Source organism: Dendropsophus ebraccatus, chromosome 1, assembly GCF_027789765.1.
Source record: "Dendropsophus ebraccatus isolate aDenEbr1 chromosome 1, aDenEbr1.pat, whole genome shotgun sequence".
NCBI classification, from domain to species: Eukaryota; Metazoa; Chordata; class Amphibia; order Anura; family Hylidae; genus Dendropsophus; species Dendropsophus ebraccatus.
The window spans coordinates 73,582,717-73,604,514 of NC_091454.1; the positions used below are offsets into that span (position 1 = coordinate 73,582,717).

General features: G+C 45.6%; 1 protein-coding gene across 12 annotated transcripts; it reads left to right on the top strand.

Annotated features, from left to right (window-relative positions):
- Window positions 1-1,956: 1,956 nt before the first annotated feature.
- LOC138794187 (C-terminal-binding protein 2) lies at window positions 1,957-19,666 on the top strand. 12 transcript variants are annotated; one of them, XM_069972985.1, is made up of 11 exons: window positions 7,642-7,687; window positions 10,606-10,674; window positions 11,299-11,368; window positions 14,246-14,400; window positions 14,910-15,054; window positions 15,134-15,340; window positions 15,483-15,697; window positions 16,449-16,579; window positions 16,656-16,783; window positions 16,895-17,009; window positions 18,852-19,666. In XM_069972985.1, the coding sequence occupies exons 3-11, from the start codon at window positions 11,320-11,322 to the stop codon at window positions 19,012-19,014; spliced, it is 1,308 nt and encodes a 435-aa protein (XP_069829086.1). In that variant the 5' UTR covers window positions 7,642-7,687; window positions 10,606-10,674; window positions 11,299-11,319; the 3' UTR covers window positions 19,015-19,666. The 12 variants fall into 12 exon arrangements, with proteins under 12 accessions (XP_069829069.1, XP_069829082.1, XP_069829109.1 ...); XM_069972962.1 differs by lacking the exon at window positions 7,642-7,687 and adding an exon at window positions 7,777-8,063; XM_069972987.1 differs by lacking the exon at window positions 7,642-7,687 and adding an exon at window positions 9,623-9,639.
- The last annotated feature ends 2,132 nt before the right edge of the window (window positions 19,667-21,798 follow it).

Consider the following 21,798-nt stretch of genomic DNA (forward strand, 5'->3'; position numbering starts at 1 on the left):
CCCCCTCATTGGAGAGCGCACTGCATCTGCCCCAGGAAGGAAGGAGGCACTTAACCCCCTTTCTTGCTGGTGCAGGTGCAGTGCCAGAACAGTCTGGCCCCCGGGGGGTTAACCCCTTACTTACTGTTACTTACTGTTAACCTTACAGGATGCTGGAAAACCTGGGTGATCTCCAGCATGGGCATGGGAATTAAAGTCTGACTCCCAGGGAGTTAACCCCTTACTTACTGTTTGTTTTTGCTTGTGTTTTTTCTTTTTTTTTTCCCCCAGATACTGGCATGCAGAGGATTGCGTTGGATTAGTTTGGACTACGTCGATGACCGGCAGAGTTTAATGTTCAATAAAATGGTCAACGAGGACCTAGTGTTAGCCGGTATAAAATAGCGAACACTAACCCCCCATTATTACCCCAGTACCCAATGCCACCAGGGGTACTGGGAAGAGCCGGGTGCCAGTGGTCCCGGAGCATCAAAATTGGTGCTCCTGGACTGGGCAGCAGCAGGCTGGTAATATTTAGGCTGGGGAGGGCCTAAACCAATGGTCCTTCCCATCCTGGTGTTACCAGGCTGCTGTTGCTTGGTTTTTAACCCGGCTGGTTATGAAAATAAGGGGGACCCTATGCGTTTTTTTTTAATTATTTATTTATTTAAAGAAAAAAAAAATGCATAGGTTCCCCCCCCCTTTTCCATAACCAGCCGGGTTAAAAACCAAGCAACAGCAGCCTAGTAACACCAGGGTGGGAAGCGCCATTGGTTTAGGCCCTCCCCAGCCTAAATATTACCAGCCTGCTGTCGCCCAGTCCAGGAGCGCCAATTTTGACGCTCCGGGACCACTGGCACCCGGCTCTTCCCAGTACCCCTGGTGGCATTGGGTACTGGGGTAATAATGGGGGGGGGGGTTAGTGTTAGCCATTTTATACCGGCTAACACTAGGCCCTGACTTAGTCTATCAGACGGCTTCCACTACTAAGTCTGTAAAGTAATGAAAGAAAACACAATACACCTAGAATTTTTTTTTATTGAAATAAAAACACCCCCACACCCCTCATTGACCATTTTATTAAACAGTAAAGTCCGCTGGTCATCGACATAGTCCAAACGAATCCGACGTAATCCTCTGCGTGCACGTATCTGAAAAAGAAAGGGAGAAGAAAATGCTCATTACCCAGGAGGCAGACCAGGGCCAATGAGACTATTTAGAGACAATTCTGAGTCAAACAAATCAGCACCACAGAAAATAGACCAGGCTTATCCCTTATAGTAAATTGCACTTCAAGGCAGGGTTCACACTACGTATATTTCAGTCAGTATTGCAACCAAAACCAGAAGTGGATTAAAAACACAGAAAGGCTCTGTTCACACAATGTTGAAATTGAGTGGATGGCCGCCATATAACAGTAAATAGCTGCCATTATTTCAATATAACAGCCGTTGTTCTAAAATAACAGCAAATATTTGCCATTAAATGGCTACCATCCACTCAAATTTCAACATTGTGTGAACAGATGCTTTCTGTGTTTTTAATCCACTCCTGGTTTTGGTTGCAATACTGACTGAAAAATACATATACTGACTGAAATATACGTAGTGTGAACGCAGCCTAAATATCTCAGGTGGGTTAGGCGTACCCATTTATTCACAATTAGTAAAAAAAAAAAAAAAAACTCTTGGGCTGAAGCCAGGGCAGTAAACGCCTATTATTGCAGTAACCTCAACTCTAAAATATAATTTTTAATAAGTGAATAATAAAAACAGTACAGAAATTAAAAAGCATGATGTCAGGTGAGTAATATCAATAACTGGTCCTAAACTGTCCCTCAGAATACTCAGGCTGTAGTACTGGGAAATTTCTTACCCTGACAATCGCTATCTAAAAACTGAATATGTGCCCTTTCAACATGTTTCGTTGCTAGGCGACGTCATCAGGAAGATATGGCATCAACCACCACTCCATTCAATGCTTCCTTTTATGTATGAATGTGCCAAACACCAATTACATGGGAGCCAATCAGATCTCAGCATCTTGGTAAGTCCAAGGTATAACATACTGTATATAATTGGTAAGAGTAAAAACTTCATCTGTGTAAACACTCCTATTACATCTCGCCACCCAATTATGTTACAGAGGGGTGTTGTTTGGGACCTAGCCCATCCCCACCAGCAGCTGACATCATATTGGAGCTAGCTCAACATCTCACCCGCCCCCCCGCTGCTGACATCATAGAGGAGCAACCTGCCCAGATCCCACGGATCGGGAATATAAAGGCTACACTGACCTCACTGAAGTATAATGCCTGCCTAGACCTCACTGACTGGGGATATAATGCCTGCCCAAACCCAGTAGCTGGGACAAGGCCATTTCTAGCACCGTTGCAGTCGGGCTATGGCACGGGGCGCCGACAGCTAGGGGGGGCGTCGTAATCCATGGACTCTGCAGTGATGAACAGAGATGGATCACACATTACCCCCAGACACAGTGCACATCACTGTGCCCATGAGCGCCTCCCGACCAACCCTTGGACAGCACCAGGGCTCCCCCCCCCAGCACACATCATTGACTGCACAGCAGTGAGGGATGAGGATAGAGACAACATGCTGCATCAGACCCTTCCCTAAGCGTACAGTTACGGCGCTGCCGCCTACTTTACCTGCGGCACCGGCGTCGGATGTACATCAGTGTGGCATAGCAGACCCGGACAGTACACGTGATCTTTCCAGCAGGTGCAGTGATATGGTGTCATTGCACCTGGTGGAGGATCAGTTCCTGCGCCTCACAATGGAGAAGGGAGCCAGAGAAGAGGAAGACATGATTAGGTAAGTATGTGGTTTTGTTTTGTTTGTGTTCAGGCACAGCAGGACAAGGGGCATTAACTATGGGGGCACAGCAGGGGGTATTACTACTATATATAGGTGGGCACAGCAGAGGGCAATATTACTATCTTGACACAGTAGGGAGCAAGATTACTTAATGGGTGCACAGCAGGAGGCATTATTACTATATGGGAGCACAGCAGGGGACATTATTACTATATGGGGCACAGCAGGAGGCATTATTACTATATGGCGGCACAGCAGAAGGCATTATTACTATAAAGAGGCACAGCAGGAGACATTATTACCGTAATTTCTGGCATATAAGGCGACTGGGCGTATAAGACGACCCCTGACTTTTAATCAGATTGTCAGGGATTAACCTTATACGCTGGAAAATGTTAACCCCTGCCTGACCGCAGCCCTGCTTCGGGCATCCCCAGCGCAGTCAGTGTACGTCACACTGGCTGTGCTGGCAACTGGAGCAGAGGAGGAAAGATCGACACCAAGACATCACCTGTGAGTCCCTGAATGAAGTTTTTCTTTTTTTTTTTTTAGAACAAGGTAAGGGTAGAAAAAAGGGTTGGGCAACACTGCTCTATGCCATAATACACACACTGCCTCCCTGCTTCTTCCTAGCAACCCCTAGCGCTTAAATCAAAATTCGCCCTGTTGCCAAAATGACCTAGAAACAGCCCTAAGCTGGGGATACAATGCCAGCCTAGACTCCACTGACTGGAGATATAATGCCTGCCCAGACCTCATTGACTGGATTTATATAATGCCTGCCCAGACTCCACTGACTGGAGATATGATGCCTGCCCAGACTCCACTGACTGGGGATATAATGCCTGCCCAGACCCCACTGACTGGGTTTATATAATGCCTGCCTAGACTCCACTGACTGTGGATATAATGCCAGCTCTGACCCCACTGACTGGGTTTATATAATGCCTGCCCTGACCCCACTGACTAAGCATATAATGCCTGCCCAGACCTCATTGACTGGGTTTATATAATGCCTGCCCAGACTCCACTGGCTGTGGATATATTGCCTGCCCAGACCCCACTGACTGAAGATATAATGCCTGCCCATACTCCACTGACTGGGGATATAATGCCTGCCCAGACGCCACTGACTGGGGATATATTGCCTGCCCAGACCCCACTGACTGGGGATATATTGCCTGCCCAGACCCCACTGACTGAAGATATAATGCCTGCCCAGACTCCACTGACTGGGGATATATTGCCTGCCCAGACCCCACTGACTGAGGATATAATGCCTGCCCAGACTCCACTGACTATGGATATAATGCCTGCCTAGACCCCACAGACTGGGGATATATTGCCTGCACAGACCCCACTGACTGAGGCTATAATTCCAACCCAGACCCCACTGACTGGGGATATAATGCCTGCCCAGAACCCACAGGCTGGGGATATAATGCCTGCCCAGACCCCACTGACTGTGGATTTAATGTCAGCCCAGACCCCACTGACTAGGTTTATATAATGCCTGCCTAGACTCCACTGGGTTTATATAATGCCTGCCCATACCCCACTGACTGGGGATATAATGCCTGCACAGACCCCACTGACTGGGGATATATTGCCTGCCCAGACCCCACTGGCTGTGGATATATTGCCTGCCCAGACCCCACTGACTGTGGATATATTGCCTGCCCTGACCCCACTGACTGAAGATATAATGCCTGCCCATACTCCACTGACTATGGATATAATGCCTGTCTAGACCCCACAGACTGGGGATATATTGCCTGCCCAGACCCCACTGACTAAGGCTATAATTCCAACCCAGACCCCACTGACTGGGGATATAATGCCTGCCCAGACCTCACAGACTGTGGATATAATGCCTGCCCAGAACCCACAGACTGGGGATATAATGCCTGCCCAGACCCCACTGACTGTGGATTTAATGTCAGTCACTGACTGGGTTTATATAATGCCTGCCTAGACTCCACTGGGTTTATATAATGCCTGCCCAGACCCCACTGACTGGGGATATAATGCCTGCCCAGACCCCACTGACTGGGGATATAATGCCTGCCCAGACCCCACTGACTGGGGATATATTGCCTGCCCAGACCCCACTGACTGGGGATATATTGCCTGCCCAGACCCCACTGACTGGGGATATATTGCCTGCCCAGACCCCACTGACTGGGGATATATTGCCTGCCCAGACCCCACTGACTGAGGATATAATGCCTGCCTAGACCCCACAGACTGAGGCTATAATTCCTGCCCAAATATAATGTCTGCCCAGACCTCACTGACTGTGGATATATTGCCTGCCCAGACCCCACTGACTGTGGATATAATGCCTGCCCAGACCTCACAGACTGTGGATATAATGTCTGCCCAGAACCCACAGACTGGGGATATAATGCCTGCCCAGACCCCACTGACTGGGTTTATATAATGCCTGCCTAGACTCCACTGGGTTTATATAATGCCTGCCCAGACCCCACTGACTGGGGATATAATGCCTGCCCAGACCCCACTAACTGGGGATATATTGCCTGCCCAGACCCCACTTACTGAGGCTATAATTCCTGCCCAAACCCCACTGACTGGGTTTATATAATGCCTGCCCTGACTCCACTGACTGGGTTTATATAATGTCTGCCCAGACCCCACTGACTGTGGCTATATTGCCTGCCCAGACCCCACTGACTGTGGATATAATGCCTGTGTAGACTCCACTGACTGGGGATATATTGCCTGCCCAGACCCCACAGACTGGGGATATAATGCCTGTCCAGACCCCACAGACTGGGGATATAATGCCTGTCCAGACCCTACTGACTGGATATAATGCCTGCCTAGACCCCACAGACTGGGGATATAATGCTAGCCCAGACCCCACTGACTGAGGCTATAATTCCAGCCCAGACCCCACTGACTGGGGATATAATGCCTGGCCAGACCTCACAGACTGTGGATATAATGCCTGCCCAGACCTCACAAACTGTGGATATAATGCCTGCCCAGACCCCACTGACTATGGATATATTGCCTGCCCAGACCCCACTGACTAGGGATATAATGCCTGCCCAGACCACAGTGACTGGGTTTATATAATGCCTGCCTAGACTCCACTGGGTTTATATAATGCCTGCCCAGACCCCACTGACTGGGGATATAATGCCTGCCCAGACCCCAATGACTGGGGATATATTACCTGCCCAGACCCCACTGACCGAGGCTATAATTCCTGCCCAAACCCCACTGACTGGGTATATATAATGCCTGCCCTGACTCTACTGACTGGGTTTATATAATGTCTGCCCAGACCCCACTGACTGTGGATATATTGCCTGCCGAGACCCCACTGACTGGGGATATAATGCCTGTGTAGACTCCACTGACTGGGGATATATTGCCTGCCCAGACCCCACAGACTGGGGATATAATGCCTGCCCCGACCCCACTGACTATGGATATAATGCCTGCCTAGACCCCACTGACTGGGAATATAATGCCAGCCCAGACCCCACTGGCTGAAACTATAATTCCAGCCCAGACCCCACTCACTGGGGATATAGTGCCTGCCCAGACCTCACTGACTGTGGATATAATGCCTGCCCAGACCCCACTGACTGGGGATATAGTGCCTGCCCAGACCCCACTGACTGTGGATATATTGCCTGCACAGACTCCACTGACTGGGGATATATTGCCTGCCCAGACCCCACTAACTGAGGATATAATGCCTGCCCAGACTCCACTGACTATGGATATATTGCCTGCCCAGACCCCACTGACTGTGGATATATTGCCTGCCCAGACCCCACTGACTGGGTTTATATAATTCCTGCCCAGACCCCACTGACTGAGGCTATAATTCCAACCCAGACCCCACTGACTGGGGATATAATGCCTGCCCAGACCTCACAGACTGTGGATATAATGCCTGCCCAGAACCCACAGACTGGGGATATAATGCCTGCCCAGAACCCACAGACTGGGGATATAATGCCTGCCCAGACCCCACTGACTGTGGATTTAATGTCAGCCCAGACCCCACTGACTGGGTTTATATAATGCCTGCCTAGACTCCACTGGGTTTATATAATGCCTGCCCAGACCCCACTGACTGGAGATATATGGCCTGCCCAGACCCCACTGACTGTGGATATATTGCCTGCCCAGACCCCACTGACTGTGGATATATTGCCTGTCCAGACCCCAGTGACTGGGTTTATATAATTCCTGCCCAGACCCCAGTGACTGGGTTTATATAATTCCTGCCCAGACCCCAGTGACTGGGTTTATATAATTCCTGCCCAGACCCCAGTGACTGGGTTTATATAATTCCTGCCCAGACCCCAGTGACTGGGTTTATATAATTCCTGCCCAGACCCCACTGACTGGGTTTATATCATTCCGGCCCAGACCCCACTGACTGGGTTTATATAATGCCTGCCCAGACCCCACTGACTGTGGATATATTGCCTGCCCAGACTCCACTGACTGGAGATATAATGCCTGCCCAGACTCCACTGCCTTTAGTGCAGTCTTTATCTGGCTACGGTTGACCATGAAACTAAACCAGCAGTATATGACGGGATGGCGGCGTATGGCACAGACGATGTGGGAATCATATCCCGGCAGCATCATGAACACAGACATTAGTTAGGACAAGCCTCCACTGCGCGGCGCTGCTGCTGCACAATGAATTATAGTCGCTCTCAATGTGCACAGAACGATCGCTAGAGGGCGTGCTAAGGCAGCGAGGCCCGGAGCCGCTCTCGCTTCAGTTCATCTCGCTGATAACGCTAGCGGTCATTTCCTGTTCCTGCGTGATCCGCTGCCGAGAGCGCGTCGGGTCCGGTGGGGAGGAGAAGGTGAGAAAGGGAAGCGGGTGTGAGATAAGTGAACGTTGGAGGCAGCGGGTCACGGGTGGGTGCTCTGATGTAGCGCTGGAGTGGGTAGAGCGTTCACACGGCGCGTTGCAGCATGGGAGCTGCTCTTTTCATTGTAGCTGTTGGTGTACAGGGCAGCGCTTGGCTCATACATCCATCGTGTCCGGTGATCGGCGTCCAGCCCGCCGTGCACTCTATGTACACTGGTGCCCGGACCGTGCTCTCAGCTCTGCCCTAGCTCCCCGGTGCACTAAGGTGTACATAGAGAGCGCATGACCTTATCAGCATGGCCTCTATAGGAGAGTAACTGAGAGCCATGGACACTGGCATCAGCTCTTCTTACCTCACATGTCCCCAGGTGATTGTGAGGGGAAGGCCAGACCACCCCAGTGCTTGTCCCCGCTTTATCCCTAGTGTCCTGACTGCCAGACACAGCACACCATGGTCACAGCCATAGACTGCTCTCTGTCCTGCCCCCCATACTATCCTGGCAGAGTGGGGAGCGAGTGCCAGACTCCTCTGGTGGCAGCTTATCTCTCCCCAAGCAGAGCAGAATTGGGCATTGAAATCCAACATGCCTGATCTTACATCATGGATATTATCTGTCCCCAAGAGTACACCAGAGGCTCATCCCACTCTGCCGTTATAACCAGCCTTAATATCATTTCATTAGGATGCCAATGCTACATTAAAGGGGTTATCCAGCGCTACAAAAACATGGCCACTTGCTTCCAGAGACAACACCACTCTTGTCTCCAGGTCAGGTGCGGTTTGCAATTAAGCTCCATTTACTTCAATGAAACTAATGGTGCGTTTACACAGACAGATTTATCTGACAGATCTTTGAAGCTAAAACCAGGAGCAGACTATAAACAGGGATCAGGTCATCAAGGAAAGACTGGGATCCATCCTCTTTTTAAATCCATTCCTGGCTTTGGCTTCCAAAATCTGTCAGATAAATCTTTCTGTGTAAACGCACCCTAAGTGGCAAACCCCACCCAATCTGGAGACAACAACGGTGCTGTCTCTGGAAGAAAGTGGCCATGTTTTTGTAGCGTTGGATAACCCCTTTAAGGGTACAAACACACACCGTATATGCAGCAGATACGCAGCAGATCTGCAGGTGCAGATTTGATGCTGTGTTCAGTTACTTAGATCTAATCTGCTGCGTATTCGCTGCGTATCGCAGCAGTAAATACGCTGCGTACACGGTGTGTGTGTTTGTACCCTAAAGCTAGATGCACACAGGTCGAATCCACAGCAGATTTCAGTGCAATTACATGTTTGCAACTGAATTGTCATTCCACTGCGAGTATGCAAAAGACAGCCCCCTTAACCCCCTGCGGCCCAGGGCATACATTACCGGGTTCGCGCGCTGGATTGCTTCGGGAGCTTCCAGCATCTGGACGTCCCGCTCAGCCAATCAGTGACTGGAACAGGGCAGCGTACTGATTGGCTGAGCGGGACATCCAGAGGCCGGGAGCCCCCGAAGCAATCCAGAGCGCAGACCCGGTAATGTATGCCCTGGGCCGCAGAGGGTTAAGGGGGCTGTCTTTTGCATACTCGCAGTGGGACAATTCCGCTGCAAATATGTAATTGTATTGAAAGTGACATTAAAGGGAGCCGCAGCAGATTTCACTGCAAATCTGAAGCGTAAAATCTGCTGTGGATCCTTCCTGTGTAAATCTAGCCTTAGGCTGTGTTTAGGTGTGCTATATATATATATATATATATATATATATATATATATATATATATATATATTGCAGATATTGATTACAATAATAATTGCAATCAAAAACCTGACTGAACACATCCTCACTTAGGATGCACTCTCTACATACTTAAATACTAACTATTGTTCCCTGTCATCAGGCAAGTAAGGCTGGCTTCACACAAGCATATTACATGCGCTATGTTTCCTTATTATCAATGTAAGTACTGGGCCTGACTGTGGCCTGAACTGACAGCAGTCACTCTGGGTCTCACAAATGTGGTCATAGTCATTGCAGGGAGATCTAGGCTGAAGCCCCTATTCATTTTGATGGAAGCTTCAGAGCAAAACAGCAGAGAAGCGACATGATTCATAATCGACCATTGTAGTCAAAGGGAGGTGTTTTTTCTTGAAGTAAAACTTTTAGATTTTTGATGCATAAAATTGGTGCAGTTTCTGTGTCATATACAATGTGGTTTATGGTTGTATGAACATACCCCAAGGCTATATGCACACACCCATGGTGCTGTCTGCAATTATGGAACCACAATCGAGGACAGAACTTTGTGCATCCCTAGTGGTCCGCAATTCCCGGACCACTCCATTATAGATAGTGACCTGTTCCGCAATTGCATGTCTGCACTACAGCATGTCTTATTCTTTTGAGGCACGGATTATAGCCTATTCACAGATCTGCTAAAATTGCAGATGTGTGAATAAGCACATAGAAACCTATTGGCCCTAAATTTGCAAGGTGTGCAAGTCAATGGCACTCATGGCCACACCCCCAAACTTAAAGTTTCAAGCATGCTAGCCCTTTAAGACAATAATGTCCACTTATCGTAAATGAGGCGCATAGCCATCTATATGATCAGGAGATTGTACACGTGCTGTGCAAGGCTTTATCTCCATGGTGTATATGGTATACACTCAGACGCAAGTGAAATGTCATTTATCCATGTGTATTTAAAGACGCATTGTAGTAATTGTAGTAATAATAATATTGGTATAGCACCAACAGATTCCGCAGCGAAATAAACAGTGAGAAGGGTCTTGCATCCATTTGTCATGTGTACTTTGGCTTGTAATGTGCTCCAAAATACTCAGCTAAATAACCTGTGGAAGCATAGCCTTAAACACCTGTATGTACAGGGCCTGTTATGTTTTCATGTCCTTCTGTCAACAGAGTACAGGCACCCAAGGAAGAGCTGTTCGGGGTTGTGTCCAAGGTGTATCTGCTAAAGTGCAGAGAAATGTATGATGATTTTATATTCACCAGGGTATTGGGGCTTGTTCACATGATGGGATTAGTTTGAGAAAATCCACAGTAGAAGATCTGTAGCATTTATGCCACAAAACAAAAAAAGAATAGCTGTATTAAAAAACTGTTGCAGAAAATCCACAGCAGATCTGCACTGGGTGAATATACCCTCAGTAAGCTTTTCTACATCAACCTGTTTTCAGCAGTAGATTTCACATACTGTATAAACAGCGGGTCTTTTTTATACATACTTGGAGACTTAAGTGGGCTCCTTTTTATCCATTTGTATGTGCTAAGACAAAGGGGGATTTATCAAGGAGATTACATGTAATTATTCAGTGAGCCAAGGAGATGCAGGCAGTCTAGTTGCTAGGGGCCCCCAAAGGAGTGATTTAAAGCCTCTGGTCCAGAGAGTTGTTTTGCTGCATATACCCATCAATTATGCCAGGTGTTAGCAGATCCGTCCCACGGGTCAGGAGTTGTCTTGGGAATACCCCCTGCCTGTGAACGTAGTTAAGAAGCCCAGTGTAAGTGAATCCTGAACACTAGCTAAGTACTGTATTCATGTTCTCCTTTGTTCTCTCCTAATGGTAATTCCAACTATCTTTTTGTCTCCAGGAGGTTTCTAAGGCCAGAACCATGGACAAGCACAAAGTGAAGAGACAACGCCTGGATCGAATCTGTGAGGGTTAGACCATATTAATTCAGAGTTTGTAAGGAGCTGTGCTTATAGCAGTCCTTAAAGGAGACCTGTTACGTTGGAAATGCTGGACACTGCAGGAATCATGTTATAGAGCAGGAGGGACTCAGCAGATTCATATATAGTTTTGTGGGAAAACTTTTCATTTATTCATGTAAACAGCTGCTTATTTGGGGTTAAGTAGTCAAGTGGGTGGTCCTACTTACTGATCTGTGTAAAGGTGTGGATATAGAGAAAGAGCTGTCAGTCACTTGATAGGACCGCCTCCATGACTGCCTAGCCCAGAATGAGCATAGATTACATGACAAGTTATCCTGGAATTTTTTCCACAAAACTCTATATCAATCTGCTCCGCTTTCTTCTTTTTTATGACATGATGCTTGCAGATTAGACTGAATATTTACTGCGATGGTTTCCCTTTTAGTAGTGCACTGCTCTACTTCTGGAGGGATGAAGGTTAGAATCTTTGTACATGGGGCTTACTGTCACAACTGTGTCTCATAAACCTGTACCTGCTGGAGCATATACGACTTAAGGGGTCCAGATAAAAATGTGTTTTACTGTCAGGTACATACTTACATGTTTGATAGTATGTTCAGTGACATTCAAAGACGTTTTAAAATAGCCAGGCACTGTTGGTGGTTAGAATTGGGGTAGGTCAACATTGTTTTAAAGCTGGAATGCCCTTCGAAGGAGAATGTGTTACCATAATAAACCTCCCTACGTTTTATCACTTTTATTACTTTTTGATAGGGAGATACTAGAAAGTACATGCAGATTGCAATCCCTGAAGTACCAAACAGTGCACTTGGGGCTTCCTGGTTTTGTGGAGTCACGTGGCTTATCACATTGTTTATTTCAGCAATCCAGCAGCTCTGAAAAGGAAGTTATAATGCACCAAAATTCTGTACACACTTGAATGATAGACTGAATGAAATTGTTCTTTTTAGACTTGCTGAGAGAAGTTATACAATGTGACACCACAGAACGAGGTAGCGATTTTTTTTCCCCACAGCCCCTTCTTCCATTTTTGTTATGGTTAGTGGGTGTAATAATAATAATATGCAGTAGTATAAGCTGTACTCGCCTTATATTCTATTTTCACAGCTCTTGTACAACATGAATGTGCATGCACGTAGCATCTCAAATCTGCCGCTCCATTCTAATGGGGAGACTCCAGTCCCCATTCTTGAATATAGGGGCACAGGGGTAGCACTTCCCAGTGATCAGATAGTTAAAGGGGTAGTGCGGCGCTAAGAAATTATTCACAAAATAACACACATTACAAAGTTATACAACTTTGTAATGTTTGCTATGTCTGTAAATCGCCTCTTTCCCCGTGTCCCACCCCCCGCACGTGTACCCGGAAGTGTGGTGCATTATACATACCTGATCTGTGTCTCGCCCGTCCTCCATCTTGTGCCAGGACGTCATCTGCAAACGGACGGCCGAACCGCTCCGGCCACCCTCTGCAGCGTCATCAGCTACTCAGCCGCGATTGGCTGAGTCTAACTGTGCTCAGCCAATCACACTTTGTCCATTTAAAATTCAGTGAAATAACAGACATTAGCAAGAAACTCAATAGACCCATTTAAAGCCAGTGAGGTCTATTTGGGTCTGTTTGGGTCCCTCATGTAGTGGATCTGCCGGCTCCCCTTGCCACTGCTGAACAGATTCTGGGGCGAGGACCCCAGCAATGACTGAAGTATCTGGTTCTCTGTTCTAACACATAGGAAGTGCCCGCTCAGCTCACCACTGGCTGAAGACCTGGTGCAAACCATGATCATATGTGGTGTTTCTTTTTTTTTTTTCTTTAATCCTGTACATGTCCTTTAATGTCATTCTTTCAAGCTGCAATGTTAACCCCTATTCCTAGGATAGGGAATAGCTATATGGTCCCTAAATGCTAGGACCCCTACTGATCCTGAGAAGGACGGTCATTTGTCTCCCTAAATACTGCATTGCTGCGTGCGGAGCTTGCCAAACCCATGCCTGCCTTCTAGTAAGCTGGGCCCTTTTATCGAGCTAGATGATAGAGTCTAAGACACACTAAAATGTGGCTGCACGGACCTCGCTAATGATTTCTGTGCTGTATGTGGGCTCTAGGAGATCAGTGCTACATGAAGTCATCGGATTGTGTAATACGGCCCTTACTGTGCTGTCTTATACTAAGATCCACTTTGTTGCACATTGCAACAAGGAGACATGAAGGCTGTGCTCTTATTGGTTGCAATGGGCAAAAAAGAATCTTGCTAAAAACTACTTGATAGATTTCCTTTTATCTCTGTGAAACTGTAAAATGTTAATTGGTGGAAAATTGATGTTCATTGGTGGAAAAGCCTTGTATTTTGAAGTTCTGATTTAGGCTCCGTTCACGCCTCCTGTCTAGAGATGCGCGGTCCGACGGCACCTGCGCTTGATCGTGATGCCTGTGATACCAGGTGCATAGTTGGGATCCCGGGAATATGCGACCAGGATATTCCAGGGAATTCCAGATCGATTCCCTGGAATATCCTGGCCGCATATTCCGGGATCGCAACTATACACCAGGGATCACAGGCATCACGATCGAGCGAACTGCTTCCACACCAAAAGTCTGAAAGGTTCACTCATGTCTACACCTGTCTCAGAGTCTCTCCACGCTAAAGAATGAATATGTTCATTCTTCAGCACGCAGAGAGGAGGTGCGCGAGCCTCCCATAGACTCCGATTATGACATGGAGGCTGGCAGGATTCCGTAGTGGAGAATTCTGCCAGTTTTACTCCGTGTGAACGGAGCCTAAAACCTGAATAAATGCACTTGTCTCATGTTTTTTCAAAATACAAAATATATGAATAGAATATTTAATGGTTTGCTTTTTTCAGGTATTCGGCCGCCAATTCTAAATGGTCCCATGCCTGTCCGTCCACTGGTGGCCCTTCTAGATGGAAGGGATTGCACAGTTGAGATGCCTATATTGAAGGATGTTGCTACAGTAGCATTCTGTGATGCTCAGTCTACACAAGAAATCCATGAAAAAGTAAGTGTAGCTGTCTATCTACTGTGTATCAAAACTAAAAGCAGGTCCAAAAATGTATTATTTAATTTTACCTCTTACTAGCATTCACTTCTGAAAGAAACTAAACTTGCATCTTACGTGTGTAACATAGACCTAAGTGGGAGATCCCTTTTTATGTTGCCATGTCCAAACTGGACAACACCTTCGAAGTGTTCCTCCAGCACTGTGCGCAATAGTCATTGTGCACAATAGTCGTCATGTAAATTTATTTAGAATTTGAAGCCAGAATTGGCGTTTGCGCACCCGTTCTTCCTGCTGCCCACCACATCTAACTATACATTATGAGATGAGTTTTCTGATGCGTCTCCAGTGCGAGATCCAGCATGATGTAAGTCTATGGAGCTGGGTTTCATGCTAGAGATGAGAAAAAATAATTTATAAACCTTCCAGTCTACTCACTCCCCTATGACAAGTTACCTATGGCTGATGTGACCAGAAAGATCATTAAACACTGCATTCTTTTCCTACAGGTGTTAAGTGAAGCAGTGGGTGCCCTTATGTACCACACAATCTCACTTTCAAGAGAGGACTTGGAAAAATTTAAGGCCCTTCGTATTATCATACGAATTGGAAGTGGTTATGACAACATTGATATCAAGTCTGCAGCTGAATTGGGTATGTCTGACTGGTAGTTTGAGTAAGTTTTTAATTTGTTTGAGGCAACCTTTATTTTATTTATTTATTTTTTTTAAAGGGATTGCAGTTTGTAATGTTCCCTCATCATCCGTGGAAGAGACAGCTGATTCTACACTCTGCCACATCTTGAACCTCTATCGGCGCGTCACATGGTTGCACCAGGCAATGAGAGAAGGGAATCGTGCTGCCAGTGTGGAGCAGATCAGAGAGGTTGCGGGAGGGGCTGCCAGAATCCGTGGGGAGACTTTGGGCATCATTGGACTTGGTAAAGCTCAGTCTAATAGAAACATAGACTCTGAGCAAAATATGTGGTTGATAACCTATCACCACGATTTTAGTTTGCCGATGACTTCATAATTTTAGATTGCTTGATATCAGGCGGTATTATATTATTTCTTCATTTACAGGCAGGGTTGGGCAAGCAGTTGCTCTTCGTGCCAAGGCCTTTGGTTTCACAGTCATATTTTATGACCCCTATCTTGCTGATGGAGTTGAACGTTCCCTGGGCTTACAGCGGATGGCGACTCTTCAGGATCTGCTAATGCACAGTGACTGCATAACTTTGCACTGCAGTCTGAATGAGCACAACCATCACCTCATCAATGATTTTACCATAAAGCAGGTGTGTAATGGCTGCATACAACAGGTTAACATAACAGTATATATTACCACTTAGGAGCTGGTTCTTACATTAGGGTGCAAAGCAGGGAGTAATGTTGAGTAAAGTGCTCCAAAAAAAAAAGAACAGATAAAGCCCCTCTTCTATACAATTGTGTCACTATTTATTTTAAGATAATCCTGAAATCTTGTAGTTTTTCTAACCAGTAAGCCTAATTATAAGCCGACACTCTCTGTAGGTCATTTCTCATGCTTCTCTTTATCATCACAGGCAGCATTACAGTGACAGGTGACATATACACAGTTATATAGATAAGATTGGGTAAGAAAATTGAAACATTTGAAAAAAACAAACAAACAGTAATCTGTAAAAAAAAGTCTAGTTGACATGTCCTCTTTAAAGGTAGATGCCCTAAAACCTATGTTGCCCATAGAAGCAGTGAGTACATATAGGCAATACAGTTATACATTCACTTGGAAAGTGAAGACAACTACACTTTCCTTTCGAGCTTAATAAAATACTCTTGACACATACCCATATCCTGGAGTCTTGACATGGGATGTGATGTGTACAGAGCCCAAGTGCCTGTTGGAATGTGCATTTAGACTAAAATCTAGTAGCTGCCAAGGCAACCTTCTAAAATTGCAGGAATAACACATCAAATGGTAATGATGTATTCTGCAAGCTCTTGAATTTAATAACACAAGTGGTTATAATGCAGGTTTAAAAATAAAGCCTTTATTCCTAATTTTAGATGCGGCAGGGTTGTTTTTTGGTAAACACTGCCCGTGGGGGACTTGTTGATGAGAAAGCGCTGGCACAGGCTTTAAAAGATGGACGAATCCGCGGTGCTGCTTTAGATGTCCATGAATCCGAACCTTTCAGGTATGTGGTCTTCATCTTGGACAGATTGTATGTTGCTTGTGAGTAATTTACCAGCGTGTTTTGTTGCTGCCTGCAGCTTTTCTCAGGGACCGTTAAAAGATGCTCCTAACTTGATTTGCACCCCTCACACTGCCTGGTACAGTGAACATGCTTCAATTGAGTCAAGAGAGGAGGCAGCTAAAGAAATCCGCAGAGCGATTACAGGTAGGTGAATAACCCTCTCTCATGTTGAAAAAGTTTTGTCATTGTTTTAGTGCCCACATGGTGACTTGCAAGCAGAATTTTATTCAGTGCACTGAATATCTATCTTAACAGGTCCAATTCCAGATGCATTGAGAAATTGTGTAAATAAAGAGTATTTGCTGGCAGCTGCACAGTGGTCAGGAATGGAATCTGTTCATCCAGAACTTAATGGAGCAGCAGGATATAGGTATGCTTCATGTTATACTATATGTTCTTGCCCTGGAAGTACATCTCAGCCTTGCCTTCGCATTTAGGGAATAAACACACGGGGCAGATCCGCAGGGGATTTCTCACTGCAAATTCCCAGTGAAATCCGCTGTGGATCCATTCCCTGTAGTTTCTACGAGAAGACATACTTGCAGCGGGATTGACACCCTGCTGTGAGTATGTAAGGAGACCACCCCGTTAACCCCCCGCTGGTCGGAGCATACATTACCTGCTCCACGCTTTGGCTTGCTTCGGGAGTTCCCGGCTGGACGTCCTGCTCAGCCAATCAGTGCGCTGCCGCGCTGCAGCGTACTGATTGTCTGAGCGGGACATCCAGACGCCAGGAGCCCCCGGAGCGTGCAGCAGGTAATGTATGCTCCGGCCGGTGGGGGGTTAACAGGGTGGTCTTACATACTCGCAGCGGCATGTAAATCCCACTGCGAGTATGTCTTCTAATAAAAACTACAGGCAATGGAGCAGCAGAAGCAAAGCTAAATAATTTTAGTCCTTTGGGAAAAGTTTCAGGGTGGCTAGTAACTCTCTGCCCTTTCTGGGCCAAATAGTCATGTGAGTGGTCCAGCTTAGTGACTGGTATCTGTGTGCAAGTGTGCTTATAGAGATGTCAGTCATCGAGTATCCCCACCCACTTGGTTTTTTGAGCCGATTCTGGGATAAATAAATTGCTATAAAACTTTTCCCACAAAGCTATATATCAATATGCTCAACTAGTACTGCTTTACAACTTCATGCCTGCAGATATATATGCATTTTAAGTTTGATAGTTTTCTTTTTAAGAGCATTGCCATCAGGCCCCATTACCTATGTCCTGCTTAGAAATATATTTAAAGTGAATCTGTCATCTGCAAATCTCGTTGATAGGAGACACTTGATACCATTCATAAGTCTGTGTTTTTAGGTTGTATTTTCTAGAGTTTCTAAAGTTTTAGAGAGGCTCTTCCAAGCTTTCTGGTGTGCCACACACTGTAATGCCTCCTCACTCTCCTTGCCATACCTAACCTGCTTGGGGCTCCGCTTCTAACTGACTGTAAGTCTAGCAGGGATGAGAATAGAAGAGGGGGGAGGAGGAGGCATTCCAGCTTGCAGCTCTTTAGGACTCGGAGAGAACCTCCTTGACATTTTGCCTTGTAGAATGAAAACATTTTTCTATGTTACGATAGAACAGACAGATATATGACAGGTACCGTGTGTCTAATTTATCTCAGTGTCAGATGTTTGGAATATTAAATGCAGTTGATAAGTTCACCTTAAAGAGGATGTACCACCAGGTACATCCTCTTTAACCTAAACTTACTAATCGAATGGCGCCGGGCCGGCACAGGGAAGGCGGTGCCGCGGTCTGTTTTTCGGACCGAGGCCGGTTCCCGTGCACGGCGCCGTTCTATGCACCGGAACCGGCCAGTGCTCAAGCACTGGAGGCGGGCCGGGCCACCCCCAGTGGGAGGGAATTCCCTCCCCTGTATGATGCGGCTCCCTTAGAATGAATGGAGCCGCGTCATACAGGGGAGGTAATTCCCTCCTACTGGGGGCGGCCCAGCCCGCCTCCAGTGCTTGAGCATCGGCCGGTTCCGGTGCATAGAACGGCACCTTGCACGGGACCACGGCATCGGCTTCCCCGTGCCGGCGCCGTTCGATCAGTGGGTTTAGGTTAAAGAGGATGTACCAGGTGGTACATCCTCTTAAGTGTAGAATTCTTGAAGCGTAAACTGCATTGTTTTTCCCCCTTTTGAGGATTCTGTATACTTTCAAAGTTATAACAGATTGGGACTGAAGCTTAATATCTAATTGGGTATTTTGTTTACAGGTTCCCCCCAGGAGTTGTGGGAGTAGCTGCTCCGGGACACCCAGCTTCAGTGGAAAGCCTAGTGGCAACTTCACATCCTTTAATTCCCTCTGTTTCCCACACTCCATCACCGGGACAAACAAGCAAGCCAGAGCCAGACAGAGAAATTCCCACTGACCAGTAGCAATACTGTGCTTTGTTTTGTGTTTTATCTTTTTGTTATGTTTATTTTGCCTTGTTTTGTTTTTTTCGCCCCTTTTTTTTTTTATATCACCAGTCCCATAATGTTGCTCTGCTTCCCCCTCCCCTCAGAATGGTTTGGGGGAGAAGAGCGGGATTCCAGGTCTTTTCAGCAGCTTTAACCAGTTGATGGAATCATGCTGCAAGCCCTGAGGTGTATCATCTCTCCTCACACCGGAAAGGAGAATGTTCTTATCAATGTCTGGAAACCTTTAGATTGCCTTTCAACAGATCTATTTTTTAACTGATTTAGTTTTACGTGAAATACTATACGGGTGGGTTGTGCTTCTGTGTGCCGGGGCAGGCTGATCTTTACTGCTTCCTTTAAAAGCAGACATGCCCAGTTGTCTCAGGGAGCTGAGGCATCACCAAATTTTTAGTGTAGTAGGTATCTAATCTGATACTTGTCTAAATCCCCTCAGTACTGGAAAATAAGAAACATGTCATTTTCTTAATACTCCTGCTGCATTTATACGTTGCTAAGAAAATATTTAGAAGAGAGCCCCATCAAGTTCTCTATTTTATAGCTGGATCATTGTTCTTTACAAGGGACACAAAATAAAACATCAAATATTTTTAAGTTATAATAACAATCACTTTTTGCATGTGTCTGGAGTTTCTCTCAGGTTCTTGGAGTCCTTGTAACAGTTTATGGATGAAAAGAGGTGTATAAGAAAGCATGACCTGCAAGTCTTGTGTTCAACATGGTGGTGAATGTGGGCTTGGGCATTAATTAATTTGTTTGTCACCATTATGTCTGCTTTAAAGTATTGTTTATTTTTAGAGTTGGTAAGACTGTAGATTGTTGCCTCATTTCGTCTAGAAGTCCTCGATGTTCATGGCATATTGCGCTTCAGTAGCTTACAAAGGAGCAGGATTCCAGGACTGTGTGCATGTTTTATTTTACGCAGGCTATAGCTGCTGCTTATATTATAAAGTGTATGGTTTTAGCCTTGTTCCCAGTATCTTGGAACTTCTGAGAAAAGGATATTTTTTAATAGCATGGGATAATTGTGAATAGTGTCTAGTGAATGTCATTTAGTATAAAAAGTCTCAGGATTAAATAGTATAAATCAGGTTGAAATTCTGTATATTATAGAAGGATATTTGAAAGGGGTTATCTCACGAATTAATGTAGATTTAAGATGTCCGCACACCAGCATGTACATTTTATCAATCCCCATCAAAAATATTTCTCTGCTGAAATGCGCAGTACTGAATTGTTTTAATGCTCTTTAGTTTTGCAATATCTTACCCATACAGTACATCCAGTTTGTGTTTGTGGACACACATGTGCAGTCTATGTGGTGGTGAAGATGGCTCTACTGGTGAGCAGCTTATGCCAGTGATGGGTGAACCTTCAGCACTCCAGCTGTTGCAAAACTACTATTCCCATCATGCCTGGACAACTGAAGTTATGGCTTTGGCTACCCAGGCATGATAGGAATCCGGCGTACCTAAGGGCCCTATTCCACCGGACGATTATCGTTCAGATTATCGTTAAATCGGTCGAATCCAAAAGATAATCGTTCGGTTGAAATGCAGTTAATGATTAACGACCGAATGAGAAATCGTTGATCGCTTTATAAGACCTGGACCTATTTTTATCCTGGCTTGTTCGCAAAACGTTCGAATTGAATAAGACATTGTTCGGTCGTTCGCAATAGCAAAGAAATAGCGAAGAAAAAAGGATCGCAATTACGATCATAAGTAACGATTATCGTTCCATGGAAATGAGTGAACGTTTTCAGGTCTTTCGCAATAGCGGTCGTTTGAGATCGTTAATTGTTAACGATTATGCAAACTATAATCGTCCGGTGGAATAGGACCCTAAGGGTCCATTTTCACAGATTATCTGACAGATTGTCTGACAAAGATTTAAAGCCAAAGCCAGAAACAGACTATAAACAGGGAACAGGTCATAAAAGAAAGCCTGAGATTTTTCCTCTTTTCAAATTCATTTCTGGCTTTGGCTTCAAATCTTTGGCAGATAATCTGTCAGAAAATCTTTGTGTAAATGGACCCTAAGGTTCCCCCATCACTGGCCTATGCAATGATCTGTGGCTAGAAAGACCAGACATAGTGGCTTCCACAGCTGCTCTGATAAGCAGAAAAGAACTGGTAGTTGCACAGTAAATGTCATCTTTTTTTGCTTCTTATAGCAAGGGGATACAGTGTGGTATAAGGAGATAGGGATAAATAGCTGCAGTTGTGCGCTTCATGTCCCCATGTTAGCTCTTGGGACAGAGGAACTCAGAGAGCAGCAAGATTTAAAGTACGATACAAGTATGTGCAAACAGCATAACTATATGATATATAATATTTATATACATCCGAGCCCATACAATATATTCCACGTACTCCCCAGTATTCTATCCAAGAATACAAATGTGGGCTTCTTATAGGCAACGCCTTCACTTGGCACTTAGTATGCCGATTCTTATAAGCCTTTTATCTAAATAAAAACACGAGGGAAGATTTATCAAACAGTCTAAGACTGGGGTTCAAACTGCGTTTTTGCAGATACAGATACAAATATGTTTTTAAATGGTTACTTTTAATGCAAGCAAAAACGTGGTTGACCACGTTTTCGTGTACGCTAACAAAAAAGGATCTGCTTTGGTCCGTGTGTTTTTTGTTTTTTTTTAATGGAAAAATGGAACTAAATGGTAGCACACATGCATTGCTTATTTTAAATCCATTCTTTCCATTGAAGGGATACTTTAAA